At 48.3% G+C, this 16662-nt stretch overlaps 7 protein-coding genes across 7 annotated transcripts; 3 read left to right on the top strand and 4 right to left on the bottom strand.

Annotated features, from left to right (window-relative positions):
* Positions 1-649: 649 nt before the first annotated feature.
* Positions 650-1011, bottom strand: N7516_000915 (putative quinol monooxygenase; the record flags this gene model as incomplete). Its single annotated transcript, XM_057213637.1, has 2 exons — positions 650-936; positions 990-1011. 2 exons carry the CDS (start codon positions 1009-1011, stop codon positions 650-652), a joined length of 309 nt encoding a protein of 102 aa, XP_057075520.1.
* Positions 1012-1348: 337 nt separating this feature from the next.
* On the bottom strand, positions 1349-2913 carry N7516_000914 (bifunctional AAA family ATPase chaperone/translocase BCS1; the record flags this gene model as incomplete). The annotated part of the gene is made up of 2 exons (XM_057213636.1): positions 1349-2713; positions 2773-2913. 2 exons carry the CDS (start codon positions 2911-2913, stop codon positions 1349-1351), a joined length of 1506 nt encoding a protein of 501 aa, XP_057075519.1.
* Positions 2914-3300: 387 nt separating this feature from the next.
* N7516_000913 (uncharacterized protein) lies at positions 3301-4701 on the top strand (the record flags this gene model as incomplete). Its single annotated transcript, XM_057213635.1, has 4 exons — positions 3301-3503; positions 3570-3614; positions 3670-4314; positions 4380-4701. 4 exons carry the CDS (start codon positions 3301-3303, stop codon positions 4699-4701), a joined length of 1215 nt encoding a protein of 404 aa, XP_057075518.1.
* Positions 4702-5457: 756 nt separating this feature from the next.
* N7516_000912 (chaperonin-containing T-complex subunit CCT3) lies at positions 5458-7366 on the top strand (the record flags this gene model as incomplete). Its single annotated transcript, XM_057213634.1, has 6 exons — positions 5458-5482; positions 5536-5602; positions 5665-5873; positions 5927-6517; positions 6578-7215; positions 7274-7366. The coding sequence occupies 6 exons, from the start codon at positions 5458-5460 to the stop codon at positions 7364-7366; spliced, it is 1623 nt and encodes a 540-aa protein (XP_057075517.1).
* A 165-nt stretch (positions 7367-7531) lies between these two features.
* N7516_000911 (PRKRIP1 family protein) lies at positions 7532-8113 on the bottom strand (the record flags this gene model as incomplete). The annotated part of the gene is made up of 1 exon (XM_057213633.1): positions 7532-8113. One exon carries the CDS (start codon positions 8111-8113, stop codon positions 7532-7534), a length of 582 nt encoding a protein of 193 aa, XP_057075516.1.
* Positions 8114-9715: 1602 nt separating this feature from the next.
* Positions 9716-12024, top strand: N7516_000910 (PARP-type zinc finger-containing protein; the record flags this gene model as incomplete). The annotated part of the gene is made up of 5 exons (XM_057213632.1): positions 9716-9731; positions 9961-10096; positions 10183-10354; positions 10426-10500; positions 10558-12024. The coding sequence occupies 5 exons, from the start codon at positions 9716-9718 to the stop codon at positions 12022-12024; spliced, it is 1866 nt and encodes a 621-aa protein (XP_057075515.1).
* Positions 12025-12952: 928 nt separating this feature from the next.
* N7516_000909 (uncharacterized protein) lies at positions 12953-14971 on the bottom strand (the record flags this gene model as incomplete). Its single annotated transcript, XM_057213631.1, has 3 exons — positions 12953-13769; positions 13834-14481; positions 14655-14971. 3 exons carry the CDS (start codon positions 14969-14971, stop codon positions 12953-12955), a joined length of 1782 nt encoding a protein of 593 aa, XP_057075514.1.
* Positions 14972-16662: the final 1691 nt, after the last annotated feature.

Below are 16662 nucleotides of genomic sequence, written 5' to 3'. Positions count from 1 at the left end.
GCTATAAACAAAGACAGAGCGCGAAAGCAGGGGCTGTCGACTGAGATATACCCCATTCTCACCGAATATGCGCATAAGCCCGACAGACCAAGCAGAGTACATGGTCCGTCAAGATGTGTGACAACCCTGCTTATACGGTGGGCGCTTAACCGATTAGGGGTGTGATTGGCCCCCATCCTGGGATGAGCACGTCCATCTGCAGTAGCGGCGCTTCAATGCAGTCTGGTGATTGGTGGTAGGACTATGGGGAATCTATATTTATCGTGATTCAGAGATTATATTGGCTGGTTATTTTTGCAGTGAAGAAGTCGGGGAGTAAGTTGGTTTAACCCTGTTGACCCGATTGACCCTAGTATGTGCATATTCGGTCTGTCGGCTCCGGATGTTCTTAAATAGATAAATAAATTAAGAGAATAGTAATGACTTACTTTAATGGTTTCGCATCATATAACTATTAAACTCCTTAGAAGCGCTTAACTCACCTTACATCATTAAATGCCGTATCCATTTCGCCACCCGATTCCACGAAAAAGCCTTCCGCTTTAAGATCCTTCGAGGACCATTTTAATCTCTAAATGAATGCTAATAGTGTGGAATAATATATGCAATGCTATTGAATCGTCTCTATTTCTTGCACAACTGGGACAATTTACATGGTAGAGCCCTCCAACTCCTCCAAGCGGTGCATATCCATATCCTTCTCCAACAAAGGAATCACGTAAGGGTCGAAAGTCTTCCAGTAAGGATTGTTAAGGTGGTACTCCTGCGAGGATTCCTGGACGTAACGCTCGACGATGGTGAAGTCCTGCTTATCGAAAACGGACTGCATCACGAACCAAGAGAGGGTTTCCTTGTCGTTCGAGTAGACATTGGATGCTTCAACAAGCTTGGCCTTGAGCTTGGAAATGGACTCTTCGTCCGACTTGGCGCGGAGGTCTATTATTGTTAGCATGGGAAATACTAGTAGCAATGACAAGGGTATCACATACGAACGACGATTGTGTAAACCATGATGAATGTGTGTATGCGGGGATGGATAGAGGGGAAGTGAGGGGCAATGGATTTGACACAGTTAAATATTTCAATAATTCAAATATTCAAATACTTTTTTGACATATTTAGTCAGTCATCGGTGAGAGAAACAATCTTTTCAAGGTGGATCTGTGTACGGAGTAAATCTCCGAGGTTTACCCTTTGGTGATCCCAGATTCCCAGTTTGGGGATAAGCTTATTTCCCTAACTATAACTATCTTGGATATATATTGTTGTATGTAGTTACCTATAACTTATGTATGAATGTCTATATATTTTAATGATCTTATTTACATGATACCTAAGTATTGTACAATTACTCGTTCTTTCCCTGGTCTTGACCCAAGGCCTCAGTGTGCACACTATAGGTCAGACCCTCCGCCATGGAAATCGCACCTTCCATATTACCCTTGTTATACAAAAATAAGCCTTGGAGAGCAGCTGCGCTGGTGTTCATAGACCGATCAGCCTTGTTACCCGATTCATCTTCAATCAAGCCAAGCTCCTGAAGCCGATCCAGGAAAAGTTTGCGATAAACCCCGTCGGTATCGATATCCTCATAGAATCGATCCCATAAGCATCCGACCTGGTAACGAGTCACTTCGCCCAAGCGGACAGTCATATCCACACGCCCAGGACGGACCAACGCCTCATCGAGTCGTTCAACGTGGTTGGTAGTAAGGAAGATGATGCGCTCCTCTGCACTAGCGACTCCGTCAAGTGCATTGAGCAGTCCCGAGAAAGTCACATTAGCCCCACGGTAGCCATCTGCATCACTTTGCTCGCGTCGGTTCGAGAACGCGGCATCCACATCTTCCAACAGAACCAACGTTCGGTTGGGGACAATTGTGAGCAAATGATTTAACCGGTCATCAGTCAAGCCACGCTCACTCAGGTTCAGAATGGCAATGTCGTAATCCAACTCGCCCGCTAGTGCCTGGATAAAAGAACTCTTGCCGGTACCCGGAGGACCGTATAAGAGATATCCTCGTCGGTATGGAATTCCACGATCATGATACCACGATGAACTTGAAATGAAGTCTTCCACATCTGCCACAACACGTTCCTTGACTCCCTCGTGGAGAACAACCGACTCCAATGGACGTTTCCGGCGTGGGTTTCCAAATGGTTTCCATTCGGTGCCCCAGCTGTTATAGATTGTTGTCTTGCCTTCGTGGCCCTTTGCGGCGTACGCATGGGCTTCGGTGAAGAGGTCCTCGAATATATGACGTTGAGAATAGAGGGTGGTAAGGGTGATTGTCTCCCATGGCTTTCCAGTCTGAATATCGCGGGATTTCGACTCGCGCATACGATTGACAAAGACAAACGCATTCTTGTATCGGAGAACGTGTTTTCCAGGCCCCGGTATCAGTGAAAAGTGTGTGTGAATCGCCCCGTTCGAATGTTCGACCTTCTGCGTTTGAATGGAGAGGTGGCGCATGCCAGGTGTGAGCTTTTGGAGGAATCGGTCCATGTAGGTAGAGGTGTTCGCTGCAGCTTTGCCTGCATTGAGTTGTGATTGTTGGTAAAGAGTCATCCAATGTAAGAACCACGGATAGGAGTCATCTTTGATGCTGATCTCGACGTCTACCAGCATCCGCCGGCGAAGAAGAGCAGCGCCATGTCGAACGCCTTTCTGTGCTAGGGTCAATCCGGCTCCGAGACCTGCAAGGCCAAATCCCTAATAAGAAAACAATATTAGCACATCGTTTAGGATCGAAACACTGCCAGGTCTCATACCGCTGTGAACAAGGGATTATTGGTGAGCTGCGAGAGGAGACTTCCGTCGCCTTTTTGCGCCGACTGTAGGGCCTGTGTTCTCTGCTGCAGAATCAGGTCTCCCGCAGACGGCGCAGCACTAGGGTCCGCATTTGGCTCCATACCAAATCAACAGTGTCTTGAAGATCGCGAAGGTCGAGAAGATCGATAAGCGCAGATATCGGAGTTACAACGGGCCGAGAATTTGGGTACCGTCGGCATGGTCATATCACAAGATAATCCATGGGAGAATCAACAATGAGGACATCCAGGAGAACTACAACCTTCCAATGTTGGAATATACATTTAGTTGATCTGTATTTATTCAATATGGGGACAGATGTATAGCTTTACACGGTGGCCCCGATATTCACATGGGTAGGCAATGGCCCCCATATCGGAGATATCGGACTTGAAAATTTTCTGCATCTTACATTCCTCTGCCCAAAGTGTCTTCGTGTTTTTTGTCCGGACGAGGGGGCTGTGTTCTTAATAAAGCCTTGGCCTCCCATGCGACTCCTTTTCAACCCCCCGCTTACTCGGCGGACACTGTACCAACGCGTTATTCATCCAGCAATCCGCAACATGAGCACCGCACCAACTACTGAAGTGCTATATGCGCTGACCGTGGCCAAATCTCCGGCTAGACCTAGCCCGGAGGATGTTCTGAAGAAAAGTCATCATGCAAAGACTGGATTCAGAAACCCGTGGGAGTAAGTGAGGCTCTGTGACATTCCGGTCGCTCGATCGTCCGTCGTATAGACTAACCAGCAGCGTAGATCTTTTCGTGATATGGATTCGAAGGATATCATGCAAATGATGATGTAGGTAATTGTCGACCATCGAAACCAAACGAGTATCTAACGCATGTAACTGCAGCTTGCGTCGATTGAACGGCAAAGCGAACACCCCCGATACCACCCCGCCAACCGTCGCCATTCGCAAGCCCGAATTTCTTCCCAGCCGAGAGACCCCCAAGCTGCGCGCAACTTGGCTTGGACATGCCTGCTACTATGTAGAGTTCCCAAGCGGTCTCCGAGTACTGTTTGATCCAGTGTTCGAGGCGCGTTGTGGGCCATGCTGCGGGCCATATTCCCTAGGTCCCAAGCGCTATACTGAGCCCCCATGTCAGATCAAGGATATTCCTGTCATCGACGCGGTGGTTATCTCCCACAATCACTACGACCATCTGTCCTACCCAACTGTCTCGGAGATCGCGAAAAGGCACCCCAATTGCCACTTCTTCGCGCCACTAGGCAACAAGTCCTGGTTCCACAGCTCGGGCATCAAAAATGTAACCGAGATGGATTGGTGGGATGAGCGTGATATTGCGATGTCACCCAAGGAGGAAAAGCAACCCCAGGTTGAACCAGTAGGGGAAGCTTCCGCCGCAGCAGAGATCAAGGCGCGCATCAGTTGCCTGCCTTGTCAGCATATTACTGCCCGCACTCCTTTCGACAAATACAAGACACTATGGGCTTCCTGGGCGATTGAGTCTGGCGGTAGCAAGGTGTATTTTGCTGGGTATGATAAGCTCCCTCGGCCCCATTCACACTATTAGAATCATGCTTTGCTGACCTCCAACCCAGTGATTCCGGTTACAGGGCAGTGGACGAGCTGCCAGAAGGGGAAGATGATTGGGATCCCAAGTACAATTTCCCCATATGTCCTGCCTTCGAGCAGGTAGGTGAGTTCCGGGGTCCATTTGATCTCGGCTTGATCCCCATTGGAGCATACGCTCCTCGTCATATTTTCAGTCCAGCACATTCTGACCCCCATGATGCTGTTCGTATTTTCAAAGACACCAAGTGCAAAAAGGCATTGGGCATGCACTGGGGCACTTGGGTACTTACTGAAGAGGATGTCCTTGAGCCTCCCAAGAAGCTCAAGGAGGCGTTGAAAAAAACATGATCTTGCTGAGAATGGTGTTTTTGATGTGTGTGATATCGGAGAGAGCCGAGAGTTCTGAACAAAACTCTGCTTCGTGTACATTAGCCCGTGCTTGTCCCCGCTCTTTTTTTGTATGATTTTGCATCGCCGTTCAATGTGGTTTGGCTAATCACCATTTCTATTCTCGTTTGGCGCTACATATGATACCCTAACAACTTTGCCCCTGGTGTTGATTATCCCGTTTTGCCACCAGGTTTATCCATGTTCCTGTCTGATTTTTCGTTGTAATATACAGCGGAATTGTTACTACTTCTTTATCCGTCCATGTATCTTGATTAAGATGATGCTTCCTGTCTTTTACATTGCCAATCTTGGTAACGAAGTCCCTCGGCATTATGAAGTCGGGGATGGCGGTTTTCCAGGCTGATTTACTTTCTGCAATTTGCCTTCTCTCAAGGGTCCACTGAATATTATAGAAACATGAAATGAAACAGACGGTATCACGATGAATATACAAATTTGTAGAGTTGCTAAGACGTAGATAACTAACTACGTTGGATATGTTTGCCTGGTTTGTCAGGGTAACACGCTAGCCATATATGGACTAGCCTATGGGAGCTCCCACTTCGCCTGGAAATTTGATGGAATGCGGGCGAACAGCGTTGAAGTCGGAACTCTTGGATTGTCATCTTCGTGCAATATTTTGTTAATATTGACAAGTGATAAACACCCTTTTATATCTAATCCCCACTCAAACTACAACAAAACACCGCCAATATGCAGGCTCCGGTGGTGGTGATGAGTAGGTTACCCCCCATCGAGTTGATCCCCTTTAAGTGCTAACGAATCATCCAGACACCAATTCCGGCGAGCGCCAGGTTGGCCGGAAAGCACAGATGTCTAACATTACCGCGGCGAAGACGTACATTATTCCATGACCCTCCGCTGCTCTCCCCTGCTCGATGCTAATTCAATAAACACCAGTGTTGCGGACATCATTCGGTCATGTCTCGGACCCAAGGCGATGTTGAAGATGCTACTTGACCCTATGGGTGGTATTGTTTTGACCAACGATGGCCACGCTATTCTGCGAGAGATCGAAGTGTCGCACCCTGCGGCCAAGAGCATGATCGAGCTCAGCCGTACCCAGGACGAGGAGGTCGGAGATGGTACCACAACAGTCATCATCCTTGGTATGATAAGATTCATCTCGGAAGGTTCGAGGGTAAATGCTGATATTCTGTAGCCGGTGAAATGCTCGCCCAGGCCATCCCCCAGCTCGAACGCAACATCCACCCCGTCGTCATTATCCAGGCTTTCAAGCGTGCCCTCGCCGATGCCCTTCAGATCGTGGAGGATGTCTCGACACCCGTCGACATTCACGATGACAAGGCCATGTACAGCCTTATCCAGTCCTCCATCGGAACCAAGTTCGTGTCCCGTTGGTCAGAGCTCATGTGCAGCCTTGCCTTGCGCGCTGTGCGAACCGTCTCCTTCGATGCCGGCAGTGGAAAGCAGGAAGTCGATATCAAGCGCTACGCCCGTATTGAGAAGGTCCCCGGTGGTCAAATCGAGGACTCTGAGGTGATTGACGGTGTGATGGTCAACAAGGATATCACGCATCCCAAGATGCGTCGCAGAATCGAAAACCCGCGTATTCTTCTCCTGGATTGCCCCCTTGAGTACAAGAAGGGAGAGTCCCAAACCAACATTGAGATCTCCAAGGAGGATGACTGGAACCGTATTCTCCAGATTGAGGAGGAGCAGGTCAAGCACATGTGCGAGGCCGTTCTGGCTTTCAAGCCCGATGTTGTTATCACCGAGAAGGGTGTTTCCGGTAAGCAAGCGGTCTGATTAGGGTGATTGATTGCATGTTCTAACCACCGAGCTTTACTAGATCTTGCACAGCACTTCCTGGTGAAGGCCAACATCACAGCCCTCCGCCGTGTGCGAAAGACCGATAACAACCGTATTGCCCGTGCAAGCGGTGCTACCATCGTCAACCGTGTCGATGACATCCAGGAGTCTGACATTGGTACCGGGTGCGGACTGTTCGAGATTGAGAAGATTGGTGATGAGTACTTCACATTCATGCGCAAGTGCAAGACCCCGAAGGCCTGCACAATCCTGCTGCGTGGCCCCTCCAAGGATATCCTTAACGAGGTTGAGCGCAACTTGCAGGATGCCATGTCCGTTGCTCGTAACGTTATCTACCACCCTCGTCTGTCTCCCGGTGGTGGTGCTACTGAGATGGCTGTCTCCGTGAAGCTCAGCCAGCTTGCCCGCTCCGTCGAGGGTGTCCAGCAGTGGCCATACAAGGCTGTTGCTGACGCTATGGAGGTTATTCCCCGTACATTGGCCCAGAACGCTGGCTCCAGCCCCATCCGTGTGCTTACCAGTCTTCGTGCCAAGCATGTTGAGGGCCACAACACCTGGGGTCTGGACGGCGAGTCTGGCAACTTGGTTGATATGAAGGAGTACGGTGTTTGGGAGCCCGAAGCCGTCAAGCTTCAGAGCATCAAGACTGCGGTCGAGGTACGCATCCTAACGTTATCCCACACATTTTACATTTCACTAACATGTTTCTCTCTAGTCCGCATGTCTTCTTCTCCGTGTCGACGACATCTGTAGCGGAAAGTCCGCTCAACAGATCGCCGGCGGCGGCGGCGGTGGCGGCGAGGAATGATTGATAGACGAAAAAGAAAAATGATTGGGCTCGAGGTCCGTACATAATGTTACACGATTTGCCTCATGGCTGTCTTCCTTCTGTATGAATATCCTAGATTCAAAAAACCAAAATCCAGATGGGTATCTTCGTATCGTACACAACCAGCGTTTGAATCTGCCTCCCCTAGTCCTCATCGTGGAAAATGACACCAGGAACTTCCTGCTGGGCCACCTGGCCATCCACATCGCCTCCATCCTGATCTGCCATAGTGACCATCGAGCCCGGGGCAGCAGAGCTCTCCACAGGAGCAGTATCCATCTGATCACCACCCTTCTTCCCACGCGCATTCTTCTTCTTCTCCCTCCTCTTCCGATTCTTTTCCGTCTTCTCGTCATCCTTGCGCTTCTTCTCCTCGCGCTCCTTCTCCCAAGTCTCATTATTCTTCTCGGCATCCACCTCGGACTGCATCATTCGCAGTCGTTCATATTCTCGCCGCCGACTGGCTTTGTACACGTGGAATTCGCCGGAGCCCGCACCGGCCGATGATCCCTGCACATTGGTGACAATCTCTGGTGGCGCCGAGAGGGACGCCACGGTGCGAGGCTTCAAGGCATCTGGTAGGTGCAGGTCTTTACTCGGATCTTTGAAGAGTGTCTGGATCTCACTTGCGACCTCGGAATGCGGTGTCACGGCACGCCGTTTTGTTGGACGCTTACTGCGTGGATCCGCGCTTGTGGGGATGGATTCTGGGCCTGGTTCGGACATTGTGTGGGTGTTGGGTTGAGGAGAGGTGATGCGACCGCGTAGAATCGGTGGGGTTTGCGCGAGTGGGAGGAATTGATGTCTTCTCCTTTGGAGTGGTAGTGAAAGAGGTTTCCCTTTTGGCACTAGGAGATTTCCTCTGTATGTTTTGTGGGGGTTTGATTGCTCGAGTGCAGAGAGAAGGTGAGTAGTAGGTAGTAACAAGCTCAAGATGTAGACTTGGGCAACCTTCAACCATCGAAATTGTCTAACCGCCTTTGGTTAGCGGCATAAGCACATGGCAGATCACCGTTTCCAGATGTTTTCTTCCTGTGATGTATACCTAGGTAGCTTGCGATACTTATTTTGATGCTATTCAGATTGCTCATGATCTGATATCTCCCAGACACATGTGTTAGTGATATCCAAAGTGGCATCTCGGGAATTATGTATGTGTGGACTGCCAATTCTTTACCTATCCCTGCTTGGAATACCCATTCATGGGCTGTTCCCACATTGAATCGGGCCCTCGTGGCTGATTCTCATACAATCCATGCCTATAGAATGGGAACATCTATGAAGTTGGTGCCTAAAGGTGTAGATATCATGGCAGCATCGTACAATCAACTCCCATCAACGTCTCAGGCCGTGGGTGAGGACACTTCTTGTCACATCCTTATGCTATGTAAATTTCTCAATGCTATGAGATATCATGGTTTCCTCATTGCCAAGATTACAATTTTCCCCTGTAATGATTATCAATTGTTTTGAGCTATATGTTGTCGACGGTACGGATATCTTCAAGGAAGACATGATACAAAGAAGGTTATAGGAAGTATTACCATGCCCCAATTCAAAGTCGCCTCATAATGATGGATAGTAGGACGAACATTTAATATCTTAAATATAACAGAAAACCAAGTTTACTACTACTCAGACTCTACCTAGGTATATTTTCAACCATCTTGTTGACCACTTGGGAAACACACTGTCCAAAACGTCAGACCCTTTTTAGGCCTAGTACGCACGATACATATAGGCCAATCAAATAAAGCAATAATAGCATAAAATGCAGCGATTAAGGAAAAACATTAAAGAAATAACACAATACCTCCATAATTATATGTCGAGATGACTTCTGATTGGCTGGAGAATGCATGTTCAAAAGGGGCTGGGACAAACAAAGAGATCATTTCTTTGTTCTTTGTTCTTTGTTCTTTGTTCTTTGTTCGGTACTGTTGTTCTTTTCCTCATATGGGAATTCATATCTCACTATTTACTGAGAACAATGAAAGAGAGCATAAGCCAATACTTGGATATTGGTCAAGTGACTATCGAATGAGGTTATCTTACAGCTGTCCACTTTAAATGATTTCTATTGATTTTGGGCTTACAATAACTTTGATTTTTGTACTTTCCCATTTTCAGATTGTGCTCAATTGGGTTTATTTTCTTTGTTCATATTCCCTTTGTTCACTACATAGTCATTTGTGACCCGCACATCTCTGTCCTGCCCAGCTGGTACTACCTTATTTACTTCACTCCCCATCCCCGTTACACACTTACACACTTCCACACTTACACTTCCTTTATCCCATACCTGCAAAGTGACTACAAGAAGTCAAAATGCCATACCGATTTGGTAAGTTGCATCGTCTCACATTTCTATGTCTTCTCTACTGGTGTCCGCATGGTCAATGGACCTATGTCCATTGTGCCAGCTGAGGGTCCTTGTTGCACCACTGACACCATGCCCTAATTCATGGACATCTCTATTGTGTATCCTGGTGTTTATGACAGAAATACCTACTTTCCTTGAATCCAAAGAGCTAAAACAGCCTTCATGACATCACCGCTAACTTCATGATCAGAAATTGCCGCACAAGGCCGCGCTGGCTGCAAAGCCGTTGATTGTCTCAAAGAGAAAACCAAGATCCCCAAGGGTGAATTCCGTGTCGGCACCTGGGTTGACGGTGGGAGCTACCAGTCCTGGTCTTGGCGCCACTGGTGAGTCCAGCCTTGCTAAGACACATGGAGGTCTTAACATGGCTTCTACCCCTGACCAACTAATTCGAAATACTAAAATCCTCCAGGGGTTGCTTTACCCCCAAGCAAATTGTGAATGTCAAGAAGGAACTCACCGAGGACTCTGAGGAGCCTGATTTCTCTCGCCTTGATGGCTTCGAGGAGCTCAGTGAGGAGTTCCAGGAGAAGATTCGCAAGGCCATCGAATTGGGTCACGTCGAAGATGAGGAATGGAAGGGCGTAAGTTTACCTTCCTCGATCTCCACACTTCGATCATTTCCTTTGAAAATAGATCAACTAATGCCTCCTAGGACGCTGAATGCAACCGCCCTGGACAAGTCGGCATGCATGTCAAGACTCACAAGGGCAAGGGAAAGGCCGATGAGGTTGGTGGATTCCATTTTGTATCCTGATGCCATTTGAGATACTAATTTCACCCCCAGTCCGAGGAAGCTGAGCAGTCCTCGTCTGCCAAGAAGCGTGGTCTGAACGGTTCTGAGAACGCGGGCGAGCAGCCTGCCAAGAAGAAGCAAACCCGTACCAAGAAGGCTACCAATGATGATGACGATGCCATCGCCGAGGCTGCCGTCGTTGAAATTGAACCCAAGGAGGCCAAGGAGCGTGGCCGCCGCGGAAAGAAGACTACCGAGGAGCAAGTTGCTGCCGCTGAGGCTGATGTCAAGGTCGATGCCAAGAAGCGTGGACGTGGGCGTCCCCCAAAGAAGAGTTCTGAAGATGAGGGTGCCGATGCTGACACTGAGATGACCACCGAGCCTACTGAACCCACTGAGTCCAAGAAGCGTGCTTCTCGTGCCAAGAAGGCCACTAATGAAGCAGCCTCTGCTGGCATCGAGCCCAAGGAGACCACCCAGCCCAAGAAGCATGCTCGTGCCAAGAAGGTCACCAAAGATAACACTGCCTCGGACGACACCGAGCCTAAGGAGGAGACCGCTCAGTCCAAGAAGCGTGGTTCTCGTGCCAAGAAGGTCGACGAAACTGTCTCTGCCGACATCGAGCCTAAGGAGGAGACCACCAAGCGTGTTACTCGTGGCAAGAAAGTCGTTACCTCCGTTTCTGACAACGAATCCGGCGAAGTTGGCCCTGCCAATGAGGATCAGCCACCCAAGAAGACGCCCGTGACTCGTGCAACTCGTGCCAAGAAGGATGCGCAGGAAAATGTTTCCCCCGTCGACAAGGACGTCTCCTCTGCCGACAACGAGGCCGCCACTATCTTCAAGCCTACCAAGAAGCAGGCGAGTCGTGGCAAGAAGGATGTGAGCAACAATGTTTCTCCCGTTGACCAGGATGTCTCCTCTACCGGCATCGAGACTGGTTCTGCCAATGGCCAGACGAAGAAGTCTACCACTCGTGCGAAGACTGCAAATGGCGCAAAGACCAACAATGCCTCGAAGGCTACCAACGGAGCCAAGACCAACGGAGCCGCTTCCAAGGAAGAGCATGCTGATGAATCTACCGAGAAGCCCAAGCGCACTCACAGTACCAACAACAAAACTAACGGCAACGATTCTACCTCTGAGAACAAGCCTAAGACAACTCGCACTCGTAAGGCGACTGCCGACAAGGTCACTCAAACCTTCGACACTACCAACGAAAAGCCTAAGACCGGAGTTCGCAAGCCGACTACCACGAAGGCCACCGATGAGACCGCTGACCAGGCTGATAAGGAGCCTACCGAGGGTTTCAATGAGAAATCTGCTGAGGACATTGTCATGAAGTCTGAGGATGGTCCAGAGAATGCTTCCACCGAGGTCCCCGATGAGCCCATTGTCGACGCTACCAAGAAGTCCGCTGAGGACGCTACCGAGGAGCCCGTTGAGGACGCCACTGAGAAGCCCCTCGAGTCTCCTCTGAAGCCAGTCAAGGCAGAGAATTACGATGACGACTGCTAAGCTCGCCTATTGTCCCAGCCTGGCTCACTTCGTGTGCAGAAGGAACCTCGCACTCTTGTGAATTACGAATACCAACTTTTCTCCTTTGTGCTTTATGTTTTGACTGGTCTTTTTCCATCGGATCTTTCTGTTTTCCATTTCGCTCTGTACAACAATCCCGATGGATGCCAGCTGGATACCTGCGATTTGCGTTTTTTTTAAGTTCTTCTAATTGTTTTCGTCTCTTTGCTTTTTTTTTTTTTCCTCCGGGCGTGGGATTCGATTTCCCTTTAGCGATGCCTGGTTTGCACATGCGCATCGTCATACCTGTACTCATTTTCGGGTCGTTGTCACCATCAGCCTGCGAGTTGACATAATGAATTGATTGATTTTCCAAAAAAAGAATTCCAGCTGTACTTCTTGTAATGACAAGGAGTTATGTACATCAAGGTCGTTGAGCAGGTATGTGTTCGAAGACTGGCACCACTATCAAGCAAGTACCCAAACTCTGGATATGGTACTAATATCCTGGGAGAAGATACTCTTGTCGGTATAACTTGCGAGAATCAAGCTTCATGTGACCATCGAACTACATAGCACGGTGAAAGGGCTATCACTGCGAGTGTTGGAGACGAATGTGATCTGTTGAATAAAAATATCTGTCTATGATAAAGGCTAGCTATGAGCGTGCATGATCTCCCTATGTCCACCCTTAGGACGACGAAAGGAAGCGAAGACAAACGATTCCATAGAACTCCTTCTACTGCGCAAGGTGAAATGACTGAAACGCCATAATGAGCAAATTAAAATGAAAGGCACACGAAAAAAGCGGATTGATTACGAATAAAATAACCGGAGAGTAAAACCGGTACGAAAGCAAAAGAAACAAGCAAGCCGTTTTATGGGAGACAAAGCCCCCTGTGTTGTTCCCATTCTATAGGAGTTCACATCAGAAGATTCCCAGACCGCGGCTCTCAAGGAGGGCACGGGTATTCCCATACAACTCCGGGTTATGGATGTGAGCGACGGTGCGAAGATCGAGGACTTTGTCTTGAAGCTTCGGATGAGATCGCAACAACGCCCAGAACTGCTCGTTGGCGTTGTATGTGAGCAAGTCGGAGGCCTCGGCAATGAAGTGAATGAGCCATGACTGGAGGTAGTCGCATTCAGCCTCATCAAACTCCATACGACCGGCGAAGGCAAGAGACGCAACTTCGAGGAGAGGTTTGGATTGGTATAGCTCCGGGTAGCAGTTCCAGGCGACTTGGAGCTTGAATGTAATTCGATAAACCAAATCCATCAGGCCAAAACGGCGGGCTTGAAGGTATACTCTTCCGAGGGTGGTAATGGCGTTTTCCAGATCGAGGCTGTTGCTCACGCCCTGCAGTTTGAAGTTCTGACCAATTCCCATTTGGTCGCCAACCACGCGGAAGGTGGTGGTGCTGCTGTTGGAATCCAGGGCTGGGAATGGAGTGGGATGAGAGAAGCCGGAGGTTTTCAGTGTGATCAGGCGAGGGCGGAATTCTCCATCTGCTAAGTATTCACGAATCTGCAAGCGCTCAGGCTGTTTCTCAAGAGCCACAGCGCCTATGAACACATCGGTGACCTTGGCGGCTTCACTTTGATTCAGGAAGACATGGTTCAGAGCCTGGCTGAGGGTCAAATCAAAGATTGAGAACTCCGCAGCGGGTTGCTGGGGTGTCATGTCTGAAACACGGCCACCGGTAGTAGCAATACCAGCATTAGTAGTGGTAATAACACTACCACTGTATATTTAAATATATTTGTTAGTGGAGACACATTGAGACTTTGAATCACTACCCAACGAACCTAGTACTCTCAACCTTAGGCACCGTGCCTTGAGTCATGCTGGTTGGTGGGGTAAACGCCGGTGGGGTTGGGAGAGAATGAGAAGAAGTGGGAGGCAGAGGGGGACACGGGTTGAATTTCCAGGTCATCCCTAAGCTGGAACCCTCTCTGTCTGCAAAAGTGACTTTTTCAGATGGAGATGAAGTGGTGTTGGCATCGTGAAACAATTTCAACGGTTGCCTGAACTGAACACCATGCGCAGAACGCGCGTTGGAAAATGACCTGATAGTTGTTTGCTCATTAGATGAGCGAGGTACAACATCAGTATTAGGCTCCACTCCATCTGATGGAACTTCTTTATGTTCATCTTGAGCGTCATCTTTGTCCTCTTCATCTTCCTCGTCAGACTCGGAGTGACCATGGCTTTCTCCGCCGGAGACAAGGTCTTCATGGCCACTCGGTAACACAAGCCGGAGTTCCTTGCCTCGTTTTCCTTTGGCGCCTTGTTCCTGAAGAGCCATGTTTTTCCAGAAATCCAGCCCGGGCTTAGTTCGGATGATGTCCATCAGATCATCCCAGACCTTGGCATCTAGCTCTCTCCCGGCACGTCGAAGAACGTTGATTGTCTTCTCGTTGAGGACAAAGATATCCTGGAGTCCGACCCATTTGCTTCACACATGTTAGTATGCACATTATCATCAATCAACAGGCAAATATGTGTTATCAGAAAAGCCGGCATAGAGATCCACAAGAACGAAGAAAAGCTAACGGGCCCACATATGCATAGTAAACACGCGACGTCGGGGGTCTTTTTTGGGTGTGAAAAAAGAGATCAAACTTACTACATGTTTCGCCCGGGAAGATACACGGAATACACCCGGTCTTTCAGATGCGTCATCCACTCACCCTCAGTCGGCTGGGCACCAACAGGGCGGCGAGAGATATGTCTGGTTGGGCCGAATTGATCCGATAAAACCACGCCAATCCAGACGTCGGATCTGTACTGACGAAGGGAATTCTTGTACCGGACAATGAAGGTTTCACCGGGATCCAGGCTGCGGGGCTTGTTTAGGTGCCTCAGACCAGTGGTCAGATAGGTCCTGGGCCCCATTTTGGTCGAGGTGTCGTTAAATGGGGTATCTGAGGCTTCACTGATCATTTCATATGACGGTTGTTAAGCTGGTCACCGGAAGCTGGATGTGATTGTCAGTGTCAGCACAAAAGGCTTCACGAAGTTGAGGGTTTCTTGACGCACAAGACGAAGTGATGTTGCTGCTGATCTAGCTTTTGGTCGTGGCAGCCGATCAATCCGAACGAGGATATTGGGGATTGATGGAACAGAGAGTATGGTGGTATGAAGCCGCAAGTTATAAAGTTCACGGTGTGAGATTTCTGGAGACGCTTAAAGTGATAGCAGGGTTTGAGATGTAAAGTTTGGGAGGAAAGGAACTGAAGCTCTGAATGAAGATTGATGCGTCACCCGAACCAGCAAACAATGAGGCCTAGCTCACTCACGCTTTGTCGTTCTTTGCTGGAATATGTAGAGGCTATATCGTCTATATGGAGAGAAACTGTGATATAGAAACTCGCATCAATGTCGGGAACAATGCTCACTTTCAGGTCATTTATAAGATGGATGATTAAGCGATGGGTGAGAGCTTCGGGCGGCGGCATATAGGCCTTTTTCTTGACTGCGATTGGAATCAATGGTTGTTGATAAAGACTGTTGTGAGGATAGAGCACAAATGCTTCTTCTCTGGGCTTGTCCACGAAATTGAAGGGATTATATCGCCGTGATACAAGATCCCCAGCTCCTTGATATCGCGCATTAGGGTTCCGACGTTTACCCGAGGGGCTCGACTACAGTTGTACCGGCAAACAACGATCAAAGTTAAAAAGTTAGGGGAGAATAATCAACTGGCCTGCAGTTCTAATATGCTACAGAGGGGCTTTTTATCATTATGGATTGTGGATAACCTCCTTTCTATTCCCGCAGGATTGAACAACCAACGATACAAACTACCATTATGAATGACAATGCTTGATGTGATTTGAAAGATTTCCCAGAGACCACAGAGCCCCCCGAAGGATTCAGGATACGAATATTTGTATAAAGGGTATGTGCCAAGAATAATTGTACAAAATATCTGAAAAGCGACTCTTGTAGAGAATAAAAAGATCGAAGTATGCAGTCCTTCATTCACGACACCAAGTCACTTTCATGAAAGGAAAGGATGTGGTAACTAATTACCATGGGACAATTCTGACGATTCAACCGATAAAAGCTATTCATGATGTGCTGTAGATAGAAATAAAAAACTGTATAATCAACTATAGAGGATGGATACTTTCTGTAGAATTCACTTCTCAAAAAATATGGTAAATAGTAAATACCATAAGCATTAAGACCGACGTCTTTACATCTATGGATCTCACATTCATTTACTTGTCTTATCTCAACAGCCTGAAACAACCTGAAGAGTAAAAATAGTCGGATATGAGATATAAGATCCTTATTTATCTATTAAATGTTTCTACGGTTTGCTTGCTTGAGGTGGCCGAATTTTTTTATCATTTCTGTTTCTCATCACCAAATAGGCACGTTGCCAGATTAATGGCAAAGGCATCATTATCGTCGCAAACAAGAGCAGCAGATCAAGTTCATATCATAAAAGACTGTGTCAAAGAAGCTTAATCTCAAGGAGTGTAGAGTGGTTGAACGCATGTCGATATACGCCGTGGATTCGATTAAAGGCGAATAAGGTCGGTTCTTCGAACCAAAAGAGCGGCCAACCTCGAGAGAAGTGAAAGTCAAGTTGCTGTCACAGCAAAAGCACAGACCAGTGCAAG

Source organism: Penicillium verrucosum (genome assembly GCF_028828655.1).
Source record: "Penicillium verrucosum strain IBT 35672 chromosome Unknown utg000001l_segment0_segment0, whole genome shotgun sequence".
Lineage (NCBI taxonomy): Eukaryota > Fungi > Ascomycota > Eurotiomycetes > Eurotiales > Aspergillaceae > Penicillium > Penicillium verrucosum.
This window is presented reverse-complemented; position numbering and strand designations above follow the sequence as displayed.